The sequence below is a fragment of the Miniopterus natalensis genome, chromosome 12, assembly GCF_054644295.1.
Source record: "Miniopterus natalensis isolate mMinNat1 chromosome 12, mMinNat1.hap1, whole genome shotgun sequence".
In the NCBI taxonomy this organism is placed as follows: Eukaryota; Metazoa; Chordata; class Mammalia; order Chiroptera; family Miniopteridae; genus Miniopterus; species Miniopterus natalensis.
This window is the reverse complement of record NC_142092.1, coordinates 30,364,699-30,383,659: the sequence shown is the minus strand read 5'-3', so window position 1 is coordinate 30,383,659 and position 18,961 is coordinate 30,364,699. Positions and strand designations below refer to the sequence as shown.

The 18,961-nt window shown below is 44.2% G+C and overlaps 1 protein-coding gene across 1 annotated transcript in view; it reads left to right on the top strand.

The window, feature by feature from the left end:
- Nucleotides 1–18,961, top strand: part of SLC1A1 (solute carrier family 1 member 1) — a 70,233-nt gene that overhangs the window by 47,986 nt on the left and 3,286 nt on the right. Inside the window, exons 3-11 of the mRNA XM_087822680.1 lie at nt 1,099–1,191; nt 2,621–2,735; nt 3,924–3,966; nt 5,645–5,743; nt 8,420–8,604; nt 9,820–9,927; nt 11,808–11,930; nt 12,434–12,628; nt 17,908–18,042. Of these exons, the coding sequence (XP_087678806.1) occupies nt 1,099–1,191; nt 2,621–2,735; nt 3,924–3,966; nt 5,645–5,743; nt 8,420–8,604; nt 9,820–9,927; nt 11,808–11,930; nt 12,434–12,628; nt 17,908–18,042 (1,096 nt within the window). The remainder of the gene's footprint in view (nt 1–1,098; nt 1,192–2,620; nt 2,736–3,923; nt 3,967–5,644; nt 5,744–8,419; nt 8,605–9,819; nt 9,928–11,807; nt 11,931–12,433; nt 12,629–17,907; nt 18,043–18,961) is intronic.

Sequence of the window (18,961 nt, the reverse complement as noted above, 5' to 3'; positions counted from 1 at the left end):
CAGTTCCGTTCCAGATCAGGGCACATGCCCGGGTTGCAGGCTTGATCCCCAGTGGGGGTGGTGCAGGAGGCAGCCAATCGATGTTTCTCCCTCTCGTTTCTCTCTCTTCCTTTCTCTCTCAACATCAATAAAAACATTTTAAAAAATAAAATGGAAATGTTTGGTGTGTCACAATCAAAGCCATACACAATAAAATTAACACAGAAGCAGTTTGAAAATCATTAAAAGAAGAAGGAAATATGCTAGCCAGGATAGTTAATGAAATCACTGTGATTTATTATTGATTTGGCCTTGAGACTACCTCAAGATCTAGCAGTAAGTGGATGATTAAATACACAGCCTTTAAAATTATCCTCAGGGTGAATTTATAACAATAAGGAAAAATGCTTATAATACAGTATTAGGAAGAGAGAGGATTAAAAAACTATACAATTATCTCAGCTATGTTTACAAAAAATTGAGAAAAAAATTATTGGAATGTAATTCACCAGAATATTAACTATGGCTGATGAGCTGAAGTTATTTTTCTTTTCTTTATATTGTTCTCTTTTTTTTTTTTTAGATAACTTATGAACAAATGTTACTTTTATAAGCACATGTAAAATTTATCTTTTTAGTTGATGCTGAGCTTCCTGACAAAAGGCAGAAGGGGTTATATGACTTTCATTATGTGATGAAAGAATTATCTCAGTTCTTCAGAATACACTTTTCCTTGATACTGAATTCCAAAAAGATGTTGAGTGATGTAACGTACAAATCTTGATAAAGCTCTCAGAGCAAATGCAGAAGGGGGACTCCTGACCGTGTCTTGTGACCACACCCCAAGAGGGGCCAAAGGCACAGTGCCCACTGTGGGTGGTGGCGGTGAGTTTGCCAAGAAGGGGAACTTGCCTCTCGCTAGGCTCCCATCTCTGAAATCTGTGTTTGGAATTTTGCTTTTTTTCGCCCTTTGTATCTTATCCAAAGGAGTGCAATAGACCTAGCAGATCGAGCGACATCTCTCAGCTCTTTATTTCACACCTTCAGGATTGAATCACCACTAGTTCTGGAAATCAGCCTTTTAAAAAGTAATGCAGTTTGACTTCTCCCCCCTTTCAGGTGTCGCTGCGCTGGATTCCAATGTATCCGGAAAAATTGGGCTGCGTGCTGTCTTATATTATTTCTGTACCACTGTCATTGCTGTCATTCTAGGTAAAGTTTATTGCTGAACCCTTATTCCTCTATGTGACTGATTTTCTATTTAAAAGTGGTTAGGCTTTTTATAATGCACTTTTTTTTTCTAATCAGAAAGCAGTATTGTTAGGCTATCATGAAACTTTTTGGCTTGAAGCCTATACGGCACCTTTTATATGAAGAAAATATAATATATTTGAGTGCATTTCAAGTTTCACATAGTACTGAGAGCTAATGGCTGAGGCTTGCCAAGTATAAATTCCACTTGAAAAAGGGAGAAAGCTCTAAGGGGATATAGCTGCTCTTATACCTTTGGCATTCTTTTGTGAAGAAAGTATGGTCCACCCTTTGTGACCTAGCGTGATATTTTAAGGATGCCCAAAATGGGAAGAGAGGAAGGGAATGTGCTCAGAGGCAGCCAGCTTGACCCTCGCAGCTCTGCTTTAATGAACTGAGGAGAGGTGGTGAGGTTTTAGAGTTATTACACCAGGAGGGCCTTAAACCAAGGCCACATCTCCTCATGAGGTTCCTGAGAGAGGCCAATGCAAAGAAAAAAGCTGGGTGTGTATCTTTTCTGCTACCCTGAGAGGGTAGAGTGGACCACGGCTGCTCGTGGCCCTTCTATGGTCCAGTGACTCCCCCCACTAGCAAAACTGACCAACTCAGCACCCTTAAAGTCCTGCCCCTTTGGATTGGCATCTCCCCCTGGGAGGAGCGGTGAAGGACATGGGGACTATTTTCTTCCTCACTCCCCTCCAGTCCAACAACCTCTGGTGCCTCAGTCTCTTCTACAACCTCCCATCTCTGCTTGGACACTCAAGTGACAGGAACCCATTACCTCCAAAGGCAAAAACGGTGCTTTCAGACGCTCTCTGTTTAGACAGATAGTTCCCACTGTGAGAACTATCTCCCTGTAACTCCTGCCTATTTTTTTCCGTGTTCCACCCCTGACAGTCACATGGAACAACACTGTTCTCAACCTTAACCCTTTTTTCAATTACACAACAGCTTTCCAGATATTTGAAGGCTTGTGGTATGGAAGGAAGATAAGGCTTGTTCTGTGTGGCCCTCAGGAAAATAGCCAGTACCTGTGAGTAAAAGTTGCAGGAAGTTATTGAACAAGTGGCCTCGCACCAACCCCTGGCTAGGTTGACCTCATAAGCTAAAGGAAAGAATAAGAGCATTCTCATCAGCAGGTGTCTCCAGAAGCAATTCTGGAGTATAGCCGCTTCATTAAAAAAAAAAAAAAAAGAAACACAGGAAGAGTTTCTTCTGCTTTATTTAAATGGAAAAGTAATTAAGGCTGCTGCTGAGGTTGCTGCTGGAATTCAGCATTTTGGCAGGACCCTGAGGCCCCCGTGCCCACTAGTCCAAAGAAGGATGCACTGGGGGTGCCAGGTGCCCTGGAAGGGTCTCACTGCTCTGTGGGTGCTGTCCTTGGCCACAGGTATCGTGCTGGTGGTGAGCATCAAGCCTGGTGTCACCCAGAAAGTGGATGAAATTGACAGGAAAGGCAGCAGCCCTGAAGTCAGTACAGTAGACGCCATGTTAGACCTGATCAGGTGAGTGTCTTGCCAGCAGGGTGGCTTCATTGGCATTTGACCTATGTGGCCACACAGGGCCCCATGCTTGGTTTAATGATCTGCTCTTGTCATCTTGAAATTTTTAATAATTTTTAAATTATTGTGCATTTTCATTTTGCCCTGGGCCCTGCAAATTACATAGCCAGTCCTGCTTACCAGGTCATGGTTCCAAGAGGATATGGAAGGAATAAGCTCCTCTGTCAGGATTTAGGATGGACAGAGATGCAGAAAGTATACTTACTGCATTAAGATGCTGGGCTGGGTAGTCAGTTCTGAAGCACATTTGAAGAAATACATTTTTTTAATTGTAGAAGAAAAACCCTCTTAATCTGAATCAATCAGGGCTGGAAATTGGTTAGTTAATAAATAGCAATTAAAAAGAATCATAAAAAACAATAGAGATGCATTACATATTTTGTTTACACTTAAATGTATTTATTTGCCAATTTTTTAATGTTGGATCAGGGTCTCTTCTCCGAGTGTGTCAGTTGATTGTAATTTCCTGTCGTGTCTGTTGCTTAGGCTGCAGAATGCAACAGAAATGCATTATCTGGAATTTCCATGAAGCGGAGCAACAAAATCCTTAGAAATTGCAAAGAAAGCTGAGTGCCAAATCCTTCCAGTTTTTCTTTTTATTTCAGTTGGCTTCCCATACGTAATTTAACCACAGAAATTGTAGTCAATTGTCAATTGAGTTCCCAGGCATTTGGCTTAGTTTTTATAGAAACCATACCTTCCTTTTCACACTCATATTTCATTGATTTACATAATTTTTAATTCAGTAATTACAATATTTGCAATTGGCATAAAGAACTTGGGAAGAAGTGCAATGACTCTTGGTAAGCATACATTCTCATTGATGAAAACAGAAATGTGCAGAATATTAAAGAAGTCTCTTAACTGTGAGTGTCTACCTGCCAGGGGGGTGTTTCACCCAGGACAGCATGTGTATCGGTTACTCAGTGAATCAGGTAAGGAACGGTTGATTGGTTGAAGCTTAGCAGGGAAAAATAAATCTTACTACAAGGAAGTATTATGCAAAGAAGCCAGAAGAGAAACCAGAGTACTAATTCTATGTTACACTCATTTCCATCAATGTATTGGGTATGACAAACAAAACAAAACACTTTTGCCTCAACATAATACTGCTTTTCATGTCTCCAACAGGAATATGTTCCCTGAAAACCTTGTCCAAGCCTGTTTTCAGCAGGTAATAATATTGACTTTTGCCCACATTGCTCCCCTCTTCCCAGTACCAATTAAGGGGGTTTTTTCCTGCTGTCACCCAACAAATGGAATTATCCCATCAAAGATGGCAGGACACCCTGGCCAGTGTGGCTCAGTGGTTAGAGCATTGGCCCGCACACCAAAGAGTCACAGGTTCGATTCCCTAGTCAAGGGCATGTACCTGGGTTGCAGGTTCAATCCCCAGCCCAGCAATAGGGGCTCGTGTGGGAAGCAACCAATCGATGTGTCTCTCTCACATAAATCTCAATCTCTCTCTTTCTTTCTCTCTCCCCCCTCCCTTCCACTCTCTCTAAAAATCAATGGGAAAAAAATACCTTGGGTGAGGACTTTTTTTAAAATGGCAGGAAATGTACCCATGAGTGGAGGAATTTCAGGTGACTCCTCTGTTCTGTATCCCTGGTCTTTCCGGTCACAGTGAGGCAAGTGCCAGTTGTAGCTTATTCTGCGCCCTTTTCCTTTACGCTTTTTCCCCCAAAAGGGCTCAGATGGAGCAAGTCAGAAAACGGTCAAATAATGAATGTTTTAGAGCATGGCTTCTAGTACCTAGTTTTGGAGAACCACATTATATCTGAGAACAAATTTAGACTGTCAGCAGATGCCATGTGGTGAAAACGTAGCCCTCCGTCTCCTCTCGCTCCCGTGGGCAGATCAGTGTCTGACCCACAGGGCGGCTGCTGTTCCTGGTAGTTGGTCTTTTCCTGAATCATTCTGCCCCCACGGCCGGCCCTCTAAGGAGCAATGTAACAAAGCCATGATTTTTTTCCTCTAGGAAAGTTTAAAAATCTCTTTACTCCATTTTCTTCAAGTCTTTTTCTCTTGTTTGTCTGTGGACTTAGACAGCTGAGTCTATCACAAACTGCTGAATTGATTTACATAAATTATATGAACAGAGACCCCTGTGTATACCAACAGAAATGGCAACTAAATGGCTCGCTGCCGACCTCCAAGCAGCATAGAACTACCTCTATTTCAGGGGTGCCTTTGCGGTTCAGCCACAGTGGTCGTTTGTAAGGTTCTTGGCGTTGGCAGAGCCTCATAGGAGTGACATCTATGCCTGGTGTAATGTATACGAGCTCTCTCTTCAGCCTCTCTGCTGAAGCTCCACAGAGCCAGATGGGGCTGAAGGAAGGGGTTCAACAGAAATCTCATGTAATTGCCTTAAAAGGACTATTGGTTTTGGAACAGCCACACAGTTGCTGATGTTTATTAAAGTCACAGTGACTGCATTTATCAAAGTGATGAGGTTTCTCCCAGGTTAAAAAATAATATAAATAAATGAATGAATGAGGGATGGACAGGATTCCTGTAGAATCTGTCTGTTAAAGTGCCTACAAATAAAACCTATACTTTCTTTCACACTGTTGCTCCATTAATTAATCTTTTATTATGAGAGCGAGAGACCCTTTCGACATCATTGAATGGTGGCCGTGGGAGGCGGTGGTTTGGATTTCTCAATTCCACTTTTGGTTCCAAAGCCTCATAGGAGGTTCTGTCCACACCTGGAGCCAACAGAGGCATTGGAGGTAGAACCTCTCAGTGTATTTGTTTGCCCAAAGTAACCGTATTCCTGTGATTTAGCTTCAGAGGCTTAAAAAACTCTTCTTTTGTTTCTTTGTCTTCTTTTCCCCTCCAACGTGCAGTATAAAACCATGCGTAAAGAAGTAGAGCCTCCCAGCGAGCCCGGGATGCATGTGACGGAAGCATCTGTCACAGCTGTCATGACAACTGCTGTTTCCAAGGTACCGCTCCCTTTCTTTTTGCCCGCACGCTCCCCAGTAGGCAGGGCTGAGCTGGGAGCGAGCAGGAGAGGGAAGTACAGTCAGCCCTCATTATTCACGCATTCCTCATTTGTGGATTCGCCTACTCACTAAAATGTATTTGCAAATCCAAAGTCAACACTCAGGTGCTTCCGTGTCATTCGCAGACATGTGCGGAGAGGTGAAAACCTAAGGCGCCCGCCCAGTGCACATATGCCCCCTGCTGAGGCTAAACACAGCTATGCTCTGCCTTTTTGTTTCAGCTCTCATACTATAAACAAGTGTCCTTTCATGGTGTGCTTATGCCACACTTTGCACAGTTTTGTACTTTTTGTGGTAATTTCACTATTTAAAATATCCCCCGGCCGTAGTGCTGAAGTGCTGGCCATGGTTCCTAAATGCGGGAAGGCCGGGATGCGCCTTGCAGAGAGTACAGCATGTTAGATAAACTTCAGCCAGGCGTGAGTTAGTGTGTTGGTTGTGAGTTCAGTGTTAATGAATCAACAAATATTCAGTAAGGTGCCTGTGAACAGAAACATGCATAAAGCAAGGTCATGTATTGATTATTTGACAAAAATGTTATGAACATTGGGCCCCAGGAACTTACTCATACATTTTCCCTAGAAACAATGATTCAGTATTTGCTAAGTCAGTGTTGGTGACCACTTTATAGAACCTAACTACCAAGAATAAATACAAGCCACCCTGGCCAGTGTTTCTCAGTGGTTAGAGCGTCGGCCCGTGCACCAGAGGGTCATGGGTTCGATTCCCAGTCAAGGGCACGCACCTGGGTTGCAGGTTCCATCCCAACCCCCAGTCAGGGCGTGTGTGGGAGGCAACCAGTTGATAATCGATGTGTCTCTCTCGCATTGCTGTTTCTCTCTCTCCCTCTCCCTCTCTCCTTTCCACTCTTTCTAAAAATCAATGGAAAAATATCCTCTGGTGAGGATTAACCAAAAAAAAAAAAAAAAAAGAAGAAGAAGAATGGAAGCCACTAAACCACACAGAGAAAAGAATGAGCCCTGTTGCCTCTGTATCTCTGCCACTACTTAGGGTTGAGGTGGGCACCTCTAGGAACTGCTCTAGATTTGCATGACTATGTAAACACAGAATGCAGGCCCACAATTTCTTATTCAAAACTCTCTGCCCAGATGTGATTGAGAGTCAGAGTTTTCCTTGTGAGATGGGCCAGGTCGTGTGTGTACATGTTATACACTGTCCTTTAATGGGGCTGGCAACAACACTCTAGAATCAAGCACATCCATGTTTTTGCAACAAACTTAGAAATATTCTGTCGAGTAAGAGAAACAGACCATAGGTGGCCACGTCTCAGTTCAGGATAGGTTTTGCCACCAAGAGTTTGCCATAAACTCATCGATAAAATCAATGAGCTTTGAGAGCACTGGGGATTTCCCTATTGAAGGCTAGAATATGTGGACCTGAAGTAGTACATTTTTAGTCCTGTAGTAGACTTTTCCTGAATGTTCACACAGGAAGGAAAGATTTAAGAAAAAGAGACATATTCAGTAGACTTAAGAATTCAAATGAACTAGGCCTCTGTTGGCTCCCTGTTTCCTCCTGCAGAAAGCCTTCAATCCTCAGACAGGTTCATGGGCCCTGTCTCCTCCCTCGTTTCTGGGCTCACTTATCCCTCCAGATCCACCTCCTCCAGTACCCTGTATTCCTGCCTTTTGATGTGGTTCCACAAGGATTTTCTGAGCGCTGTTCCTGAGCCAGCCCTGCTGAACATCGGATTGCAATAGTGAAAAGACAGATGTGGCGTCTGCCCTCGTGTGGAGAGTGATGAATATTAGAATAGGGAAGAACAGTGCTGGAGATATTCAGCAGGATGGTTTAAATTAGTTTGGGAGCCACAAAGAATGGGTAGGAATTATCCAGGCAGAGTCCAGAGCTCCAGTGCATGGTGACTTTTGCCTTTGCTTACCATTTTTTAGGAGTATGTTTGCATCTCATGGCTGCCTGCTCCTCAGGCCTAGCTTTCCCTAACCTCACAGCCCTCATTTATGTCCCCAGTTTCCATAGGACACCTATAACTCGTAGCTTGGCTTTGTAGTTAATTACACACCATCTCGCTGTCATTGGCTCGTGTTTCTCTTATAGCTCCAAAATCCTGTTGGTCGTTCGAAATTAGAGGCAGTAAAATTGTTCTTTTTATTTTTTAAATATGTTTTATTGATTTTAGACAGAGAGAAAAAAACTTCCACTCAATCCACTGCCACCTTGAAATCTCCTGCATTACTAATTCCTGTCTTTTTTATACAGCCTCCAATTGTTAGCTAGTCATTAAAATAACCCTGAAAAATACCTTGATTCTAAAGTTCTTATTAAAAATGTAAAACATCCCAGAATAAGAAATCTTCAAAAGAAATATTCAAATATGGATTCGTTGAGAGAAAGGGGGGGAAACACTTTAAACGTCAATGGCTAAGGGTGGGGGGCAGTAAAAATATGATACATGCATAGGTAGGTTTTGTTTTGGGGGGTTTTTTTAGTTGTATTCCCCAAAGTTTTGTTGAGTCTGACTGATAGATCACTAGTTTATTATGTTTGGCTATTATATCTTCTCATTTCAATGCCTATGCACTACAGCAAGATTATAATGATGCATCAATATGTTTTCTTGGTTTCCGTCCACAGAACGAAACAAAGGAATACAAAATTGTAGGCACGTATTCCGATGGCATCAATGTCCTTGGCTTGATTGTCTTTTGCCTCGTCTTTGGACTTGTCATTGGAAAAATGGGAGAAAAGGGACAGATTCTGGTGGATTTCTTCAATGCTCTGAGTGACTCAATCATGAAAATCATTCAGATCATTATGTGGTGAGCAAATGCCCTCTAATGCCATCTTGCTTCCCCTGACAACTGTCCCCTCAGAATTAGAACCAAGGATCTTATGTTTTTCAACTGACTCACACTAGAGAGGGGGAATCCTGAAATTAAGGCACTAGAGTATTAAATCATTCCACATACTACCTTTTGTTCACTAACGAAAGTCTAGGTATCAGCCATTGTCTTTTCTACCGAAACCCGTGATCATCTTGTGCCCAGCCAGCGTTCACATCAGAGGAAGCTCTGGAAGGAGTTCCCTGCACATCAAAACACAAAGTACTTTCCTTAGTGGGCCCCATGCAGAGGTGATACTCAAATACAACAGGTACAGCCTGAACACTAGCTCATCCAAACGAAAGCTGCTTGAGGATCTGCCCTGTCTCCAGAGATGCGGGAAAGTCCATCTTTCCTCCGAGACCTCTGTCCCGCTTCTCTCATATTGAGTTGGTTTAACATTCCTTACTCCGAAGTGTAGACATTGACAGTGACGTAAAGGGTTCAGTTATTTCAGTCACTTAATCCCGCTGAACCTCAGCTTCGTCATCTATTAAAAAGGATAATACAATCTCCCACTAGGGTTGGGAGAAGTATACTAAGGGAACTGATGCGTGTGAAATACTTAAGCCAACACAAGGCCTGTAATGACAGCGCCACGAACAGCTATTATGACCACTTCTACTACTAACTCTTGCTCTGTTGCTGATACTACATCTGGGAAACAAGGTGACCATGGCTAGAAAGAGCCTAGTGACCATATTTGGAAGATCAAGCTAAAATGAGATCTCAGATACAACAATCGGTAGAATGTACATGTACTGGAAACGAGTAGGATTTGCAACAGTTTAACCAGACCTTCTTATTTATTTATTTACTTATTATTTTATTGAATGTATTGGAGTGACATTGGTTAATAAAATTATATAGGTTTCAGATGTACAATAACCATATCTTCTTGCCAAGTTTGTCCTGTTATGGTAGCTTAGGTAGGTAGAATTTAAGGTGCACACAGGTATTGAAACCTGGAGCCAGTGTGGTCCACCAGGGCCTAGAACTGAGACAAAGCTGAGACCTTAGCTTCCTTGTGTACCCTGTGCTCCTCTCAGGCGGGAGTGGGTGCAAAGCTGAGATGCAGGTCCTGGCCTATTTCTTCCCCAAAAACCCCACCCTGAGAAAGCACCTGCTGACTTTGTTGTGTTTACTTTCTAGTTACATGCCGTTGGGTATTTTATTCCTGATTGCCGGAAAGATCATAGAAGTTGAAGACTGGGAAATATTCCGCAAGCTGGGCCTTTACATGGCCACCGTCCTGACTGGGTATGTCAGACTCGAGAGAAGAAACAAACCTCACTTGAGCTCATGAGAGGCTGGGTTTCAGTTGGTTAAAATCGGCTTCTCTCCCACGTGCAGGGAAAAACAGGGTTCAGCGATAAGAGAGCCGGGTGTGGGGGGAGGGCTGCCCTTTAACAGCTGTACTGGAGGTGGATCGCACTGTTCTCAGTGCCAGATCTTGGCAGAACAGCCTGGACCAGGCTTTGTCACTGCCTTTATTAGTTGTGTTCAAATAATTTTTTAAAACGAGCAAAACGCACTGGTATCCAATCTTGGCTCTTTCCTGACCTTCACTTCCTCAAGGATATAAATTAACCAAGCAAGTAGGAATAATCCCTATGCACCCTGAGCCTGAAAGAAATTAGGCAGGGCCTAAATAAAATCAGACTTGAGCCAGAAGGAGCAGGATGGCTGGTTGGTTCCAGGAATCTATTGGTGGGGCTGGTAACCACTCTCACCCCCTGCATCATCACAGGGCCAGAGAGGATGCTGGGAAAATCTTCAGGCTGGTAGGAATTGTGTAAAGCAGGAAGGCAGCAGGCGACAGGTCATCTGCATATTTATTACAGCCCAGTTATTGGTTCCTTGATAGTTTATAAATGGTGCCCCCAGATATCTAGCCAAGGGTGAGATACAGCACATGTGCTGAGAAATATGGACCACAGAAATGAGTAAACATCATCAGTTTGACTCCCACAGGTCAGTACCCCCAAATACCCAACTTGAATAATCAACTCACCTATTAGAACTCCATTGCATTGGGTAGTTTCCACTGCACAGCATTTGGTACCTAATCTGTTTACCAAAAGCATGGCCCAATGACCAACAGAGAAGTAGCCTGGATTCACACAGTGAGAGGGTCAGTCAAACCGCAGGGCCTAGTGCAAAGGGAAGCAGGACCATCTACTTACTAGAGGCCAGGGGCTGCATCTAGGCACTGATGCAATGATGTGGCCGAGGTTTATTATGCTGAGCCATTTCAAAACAGGTTTCTGCTGGTTTCTGTTATCTTATCCTAGCTAGGTTTCTAAGAGAAAACTAAGTCAGTTCCTCATACTTCTTAGCCACAAGCTCTCTATCCAGTAAACCCTTTTTCCGGACCCCCAGGAGCTGTATTTTTCAATCACCACTTATTATTTCAGCTTCACATAATGGATCTTTAAATTCTAAGTTGCCACACATATGGCATCTGCTGAATCGGTCTCATTTCTGAGCCCCGTTTTGTGTAACCTATATATTTCCAGGTGAGGCAAGGAATAGTTTGGGAAGACAGGAATAACAAAGAGAGTCCGTCCCAAAGTATGACTGTGGAAGAGCAGGGACGTCCTCCCTATTGCATTCCTCACTCCCCTCTTAGACAGTGGGCACCATCCAGCGAGACAGCGGTAGGGCCCAGGGAGCAGTGGCTGCCGCCTGCGGTAGGGGCTGTAATAGAGGTTTGTGTGGGGCACAGTGTCACCAAGGAGGGAAGGGTCAGCAGGACCCGGGAAGTTGAGGGAAGGCTTCCTGAAGGAGGGGGAGGTTTTACTGAGCCTTACAGGAGGAATAAGAATTCAGCTGCAGGAAGGGAAAGCATTTTGGCACGTTTAGCAGGAACAGCACTTACGGGGCTTGGAAGCATGATGTAACTGTTCTGTGAGCTCTGAAATGTGGATTCAGCCACTGGCTTTGCCACTAACTTTGAAAAGATAGCTCACTGCTGAATGAATCCCCTTATCCTCATATGTGGACTGGAGACATATATTCCTGCCCTACTTCTCATTGGGTCAGTACTCAAGTTGAATGACGTGAATAAAAAAGCTGTTTGAAAAACGATTAATATGAATAGGTGGTATCATCTGTGAACCTGTTCCTCTCGTTTACAGGCTTGCAATCCACTCCATTATAATCCTCCCGCTGATATATTTCATAGTCGTAAGAAAGAACCCCTTCCGATTCGCCATGGGAATGGCGCAGGCTCTCCTGACAGCTCTCATGATCTCTTCCAGGTAAATAGAAAAAAGGTGTCTGCCCTTGTCAGTTTGGCTCAGTAGTTAGAGCGTTGGCCCACGGGCTGAAGGGTCCTGGGTTCGATTCCAGCCAAGAGCACATACCTCAGTTGCAGGCTCAAACCCTGGTCCCGGTCAGGGTGCGTGCGGGAGGCAACCAATCTGTGTTTCTCTCTCTCTCTTTCCCTCCCTTCCTCTCTCTGAGATCAATAAAGAAAAAAGAAAAAGAAATGATCTCCATATTTTCTGCCCGTGTTCTAGAACATAGTCCTTCACCCTGTGGGATATTTCCGGCCCTCCTGGTGTGGCCTGCAGCCCAGGAAAGGGTTATGCTGTAACCTGGAGTGGTGGCAACCATAGCACCTTCTGATTCCTGAACCTGTGAAAAGTCCCAGCATGCTTTGGGCTTCTGCTTTCGTTTTTGGAATAGAGGTGTCTCTTCAGGTAGGGACTGAGAACCAGCATTTCTGAACCGCAAGTTCCTTTGTCTTTTTATCACACAGTTCTGCAACACTGCCTGTCACTTTCCGCTGTGCTGAAGAAAAGAACAAGGTGGACAAAAGGATCACTAGATTTGTGTTACCCGTTGGTGCTACGATCAACATGGACGGGACTGCACTCTATGAAGCAGTGGCAGCTGTGTTCATTGCACAGCTGAATGGCTTGGACTTGAGCATTGGGCAGATCATCACTATCAGGTGGGGCATTGTGTCACATTCATTTTCATCTCTGTTACTGGAATCACCTCTAGTAAAAATCATCTCTGAAGGGAGATCAAGAGTGGTCCTGCGGTGGATCGATTTTCTTGGTCTACAGAGTCTCTTCTCAAGACTAAACACAACTCTGACGAGTAGTGGGATCGTGGTACACAAGATTTCTGCTTCAGGGTCTGCGTAGCCAAAACGTCACTCTGTTCTCAGTTCAGTGCCTCACTAGATCCCAGGCACAGAGTAGGCACCACGGATTCAAGATTGAATAAGGGCCTGTCTCTGCTTTCAAGGGGTGCCCAACAGGCAGGTAAGGGATACAGATATCTAAATAAATGCTGAGTGGTGTGATAAGGACTTTAATAGAGGTTTGAATGGGAGGCACAGAAGACAGCAAGGAAGGAAGGGTTGGCTCTACCTGCGAAGCTGAGGAAATGCTTCCTGGAGGAGGGAAAAGTTTAGCTACGTCTTAGAAGACAAGTAAGAATTTTCATAGGAAAAGAAGGAAGCTAAGGGTGGTTTAGGTGAAAGGAATAGCATGTACAGGGGCTTGTGACGTAACCATGGCCTAGTTACAGGGTACAGATTATTTGGTATGACTGACCTAGAGCTCAGTGTAGAGACTATAAAGAAATGAGGAGTCTGGATCATGTCATGAAAGCTTTGTAGGGGGAGCTCATGGAAGGGTCTTAGACAGCCTTTCATATTATGGACAGACTTTCATTTTTAGAATGGTATCTGGCAATATGTTAGATGGACTGGTTGGGATCTGGAACCATGGCTGGAATACCAGTGAGGAGACTATTGCAGAAGTCCAGGCAAGGTATGAAAAGGCCCACATCAAGGTATTGACCTGAGGGATGGAGTAGAGCTAGTAAATTCAAGAGGCGTCAGATTCAGAGTGAGGGACAGGGGACACCTAGGATGCCCCCCGGGATTGGTGGGCTTTTCTGGATTGGTGGATGGTGCTTATCAGAAGAATAGGAACTAGTGTAGGAGAAGCAAGTATAGGGAGGAAGATAAGAGAGTTTATACTTCTTGACACACTGAATTTGAAATGCCTTTAAGACACCCAGGTGGAAATATGCAGCGAGAAATGTAGATACCGAAGTCAGGGTATCAGTCACCTGTGTTTGGTAGAGTGAGTCAGTCATCTGTGTTTGAACCTGAGCTTCACCGTGATTGGCCCTGACCTTGGCCAAGTTACTTGAATTCTCTAAGCTTCTGTTTTTCACCCATAAAATGAGCATCAGAATAGTATCTACGTTTTATGCAAAGAGTGATAACTAAGTCAGAAGATGCATATAAAATGCTTAGGGTGATGCCTCCATAGTGAGCATTCAGTAAGTGTTCAGAACGGATGACATCGCATAGGGAGAGTGCATGGAGAAGAGAAAAAGTCTAAGGACTGAGCCCTAGAAAATCCGAGTGTTAGCAGCAGGCGGGAAGGGAAGAACCCAAGAGGAAGAGTGAGAAGGAAAGAAAGGCAGGAAGAGAACAGTGAGACTATGGTATCGTTGAAACCCAGAGGAGAGAAATTTTCAAAATGGTCAGTGGAGCCCAATACTGCAGAGAATCCTCGTCAAATGAAGACTGAAATTATCTACTCAAATAGATGGTGAAAAGGCCATTAGTGAATCTTGCCAGAGCTGTTTCTTGGAACAGCTCTGCTCAGTATGGTACCATCAGCAACACACACGAATGGGACAGAGCAGACACAGAAGGTTCTACCAGTGGAGAAACAGGTGGCATTATTGTGGGTCCTGTCATTGTGGAAAGTTCTACAGGTCAACCCTTCTTTGAAGTGTGGATTGCGGTTAGAGTTCATCAGCGACTTTAGTCCAGTTTAGAGTGGGAGTTTAAGACTAAAACGGGGTTCCTGAGCCTCCTCAAGGTTGAACCTGAACATTTCAGAGTTAATTCACTCCTGCATCTCCAGCACTTGGCATAGGCATAAGTTCCAGGCTTAAAATAACTTCTAAGAGTGTTCTAGTACAGTACATTTTTAAATCTTCCCCAACCCTAAGTCATGAAGTATTTATTACAGTTTGTTTGAAATTAACTGAAGACAAGTGCAGACTAGACCGTTTGGCATATCAGCTGAGCAGCTGCATGGATGCTGCATGATCTGTGAAAAGTGTTAGGAGCTAAAGAAGCCCATGCTAGAAGAGCTTGAGTAAAGTCCTACAGCTTGAACAGCAGCTGGTATGTTAGAATTGAAACCTTGAATCATGCCCGAGAAAGTTCCACAGCCACTGTGGTTCCAGCTGTTGTTACTTTTAGACTCCCAAGTGCCTTTTCCCACCTCCTGCACCTTGGGCTGTACAACCCCATCTGCACTGAACTGATTTTCAAGGAATGGTTGTATGAGATGCCAGTTCTTTTGGGTGTTTGCCACTTTGTGATGAATTCCCTCCCTGCCTCAGGCGTAAGTTTCCTAGATCTTTGTAACCTTTAAAAAACAAAAAACTGCTAGAGGAATACACTTTGGGACTCAAAGCTAAATAATCAATTCACATAAAAACCTCTCTCCTTGCTCTGGTGTATTCTTATATCAGACTTGGCTGGTAACTACCGGCCCAGAGCCAGTTACAACTGCCTGGTCCAGGGTAATCACTGACTTAAAATAAAAAATCCTCTCCGGATTAAAATAAAAAATCCTACCTGGGAAAGAATGAAATAATAAATGTTATTTTTAACTTTACAAGTTACAGTTCTGGCTCCTGTGGTTGATGGTTAAAGAGATTTTTGAACCTATAGTTTATCTCTTTCTATAGTCCTTTTGGACTGGACATCAAAGAAATTTAGGCACCATCTACCCAAAACATACTCTTTTGTGGTTTTGTCATAGTACTGTATTCATTTATCAAAGGTTACAGCTGATTGAGAGTAGGTTCCTTTTTTTTGGTTGGTTTGTGAATCCTCACCTGAGGATATTTTTTCCATTGATTTTTTTAGACAGTGAAAGGGAGGGAGGGAGGGAGGGAGGGAGGAAGATGTGAGAGACACACATTGATTGGTTGCCTCCCACACACGCCTTGGCTGGGGCAGGGGATTGAACCTCCAACCCAGGTACATGCCCTTGAATAGGAATCGAACACAATACCCTTCAGTGTATGGGCCAGTAATCTAATCACTAAGCCACACTGGCCAGGACTTCTCTTTTTTTAATACGTTTTTTATTGATTTTAGAGAGAGAGGAAGGGAGAGGGAGAGAGAAAAATTGATATAAGAGAGAAACATCAATCGGTTGCCTCCTGTATGCACCCTGACCAGGGATTGAACCCACAACCTGGGCATGTACCCTGACAGGCAGTTGAATTGGCGTCCTTTTGTTCATGGGACAACACTCAACCAACTGAGCCACACAGGCTACGGCAGGATACATTTTCTTATAATGAAAGATAATTATAGAATTTTGGGCTCAGAAAGAGCTTAGAGGAAAAGTAGCAGCAATAGTAACATAGTTGTTTTTATAGTAGTAGTAATAATATTAGCAGCAGTGGTAGAAGTAATAGCAGCAGCTGCGGAAGTAGCTGCTGTACTGGATGCCTTACGTGTATTACCGCATTGATTCTTCACAGCAGCCCTACAAAGTAAACATTAGTCCCATCTTACAGGTGAGAAACAGATTCAGAGAAGTAACTTTCCGAAGAACATGCTAGTAAAATTTTCCCCCTACCTGAAGATTTATATTTCAGACCAAAGCCAGTTAGATGGCTGAAGTTCAGTAGACAAGGTCAAGATCAAGAGCAGACATTTAACTGAATGGATTTTGAGTCTCAAGCCCAGCCTTGGGCTGTAGTGACCGTGTGGTTAACAGTGACGTGTTGGGGGTTCCAGGAGGGATCAGTGGGCTTGGGCACATGCCGCTTCTGACAAAGAAAACCCATCGGTGCAGTCAGTTTAGACTTTTTCAACCAGCATTGAAATAAACTTGAGTTTAACAAAGAATACTTAAGTCAGGACAGATCTAAAGGTTTATGCAGGCCTCAAACTGTGAGAGCAATTGCGACAGCTCCAGAAATCGCTAACTTACTGGAAATTGGATGGCCACAGCCCCTGAGGAAACATATACTTGTCAAAGAACTCTGGCCCGAGTTTAACCACACCCTCAAACACTACCCGTGACCCATCACTAGGCAGATGAGTAGGCACTACAGCCAGCTTCGTAAGAACTCTCAGGCTTTATGAGCTCACAAGAACTCTCAGGCTTTATGAGCTCACAAGAACATGGATTTGTGGCTAGAATCAGGGATTCTTCTGGTTTGAAATGGCAGTTTCTGCATCTTCACCTTTCAGCTCAGAGGCATCATAGAGGCAGGTCAGGCTTTGGCCCAGGGCGAGGACATGTCTCCAGAAAATGTAGTGGGTGTCCGTCCCCCTCACGCTGACTCAAATCAAGGGACTTTTCAGTGCATGGTGAGCCCTTGTTTCCTCCAAAATGATCAGATTTAAATAAGGAAGTTGCTGATGATTAACTGCACATTCCAAAGAGAAAAATTCCTAGTGCCACATTTTATATGCCCAAAAAGGATCTTTTTAAATACATAGTAATGGAGTTCACATGACTGCCTCTCCTGGATTCCAGATCTTTTTTTGTTTGCACAAAGTACATCCGCTGGCAAAAAGGACCAGTCAGGAATAAATGTTCATACCTTGGACAGGAGTCACAGCTATTTCTCAATTCAGTGCCCTAAAGGGCATCCACCAGAGAGGTCAAGAGTCTTGTGATATCGAGAAAATGAATAAAACCTGCTTGAACACCGCAGGTTTTACCTTCACCTAAAATGCCCTCGCCCATCCATCCTACCACTATCCCCCTATCCTTCAAGGAAACAAATCCCTAACATATTAGATGCTCATTAGTAAATGATTGATGGGTGAGTAGACAGAAGAAGGGAGAAAGAAAGCAGGCAGAGAGGCATTTGTCATTTGTGTAGGGTGAATGGGTAGACAGTCTTCCATAAAATAAAAACCCCAGTTGGTAAATACATAGTTGCCTTCCTCTTGAATATCTCTCTTGCTCATTCGTGTGCCAGTCATGCAGTCCTTACATTAGAGTATCTCCCCTGGAAGAGATCACGCTCCCCTCCGTCTCCCACAGCCCTTTAATAAGGCAGAGCTGGTGCTCAGCAGAGAACAGATTCTCACTGGCCACTTTGGGCACACAGCGGTAACAGCCATGGGGACTAACCATTTCGGGTCAGGAGCCCTGAAGGAAGAAACGGGTGTCTAACCCCTTTCGTGCTGGTGTGTTTCGGCTACAGTGTCACGGCGACAGCTGCCAGCATCGGAGCTGCCGGTGTGCCCCAGGCCGGCCTGGTGACCATGGTGATCGTGCTGAGTGCCGTGGGCCTGCCCACTGAGGATGTCACCCTGATCATCGCTGTCGACTGGTTCCTGTGAGTTGGAATAAAGGCGCTGCCTCGGCCGGATGGGAAGGCGGACTTCCCAGCCGTGCAGAATCTGCAATCTGTCATCATTCTCTCTTCAGATTGCCCTAATGAGCCATCTGTTGCTGCTTTCATTTCCGTCTGACCAGGCCATCTGATAATGTGCTTAAAAATTAACTCCTCATAACTTCAAGCAATGACTTTTAAAAGCCAGTGATCTCTACTAGCTCATTATACCTAGTAGTACTCAAGGTCAGGAGCTAGGTACTGGGTGAGATAAACACAAAGCAATAGGTGAAGAAGGTAGGCAAGGCCCCAGACATTCCAAACCCCATAGGCCGCCCCATAGGCCGCCCTGGCCTACCCCAGCCCCGGGTCAGCAGCACAAGTTCGAACAGACCACCTGGTTCAAAATCAGCCTGTCTTCCCAAGCATCAGACCATCAGGGCAGGGGCACGAGCAGAGGCTTTGCAGTAAGACTGTCAGGTTTAAATCCCCATTCACTGGCTTTTGACCTTCAGTTCCTTAACCTGTCTGAGGTCCAGCTGCATTATCTGTAAAATGGGAAAGATTCCATCTATCTCATTGGGTTGGTGTAAGGACTGAATGAGCTAATATGGGAGGAGTGTCTAAAACAGTGTCTGGCAGGCAGTAATGCTCAGTAAAAGGCAAGTCTTATTATAGCTAGAATGAGTTAGACCATTCAGGCCTCAACCAACAATTCTCCCTCCCTCCCTCCCTCCCTCCCTCCCTCTCTCTCTCTCTCTCTCTCTCTCTCTCTCACACACACACACACATACACACACACACACACGGCTAAGGAACACAGCAGAGCATTTGTGGTATGTTCAGGTTAAGGGTAAGATCGTGTCTTTTGTATCCCCCAAGGTTAAAGTTAGAATGAGCCTAGTTCCCAGCTCTATCCTTG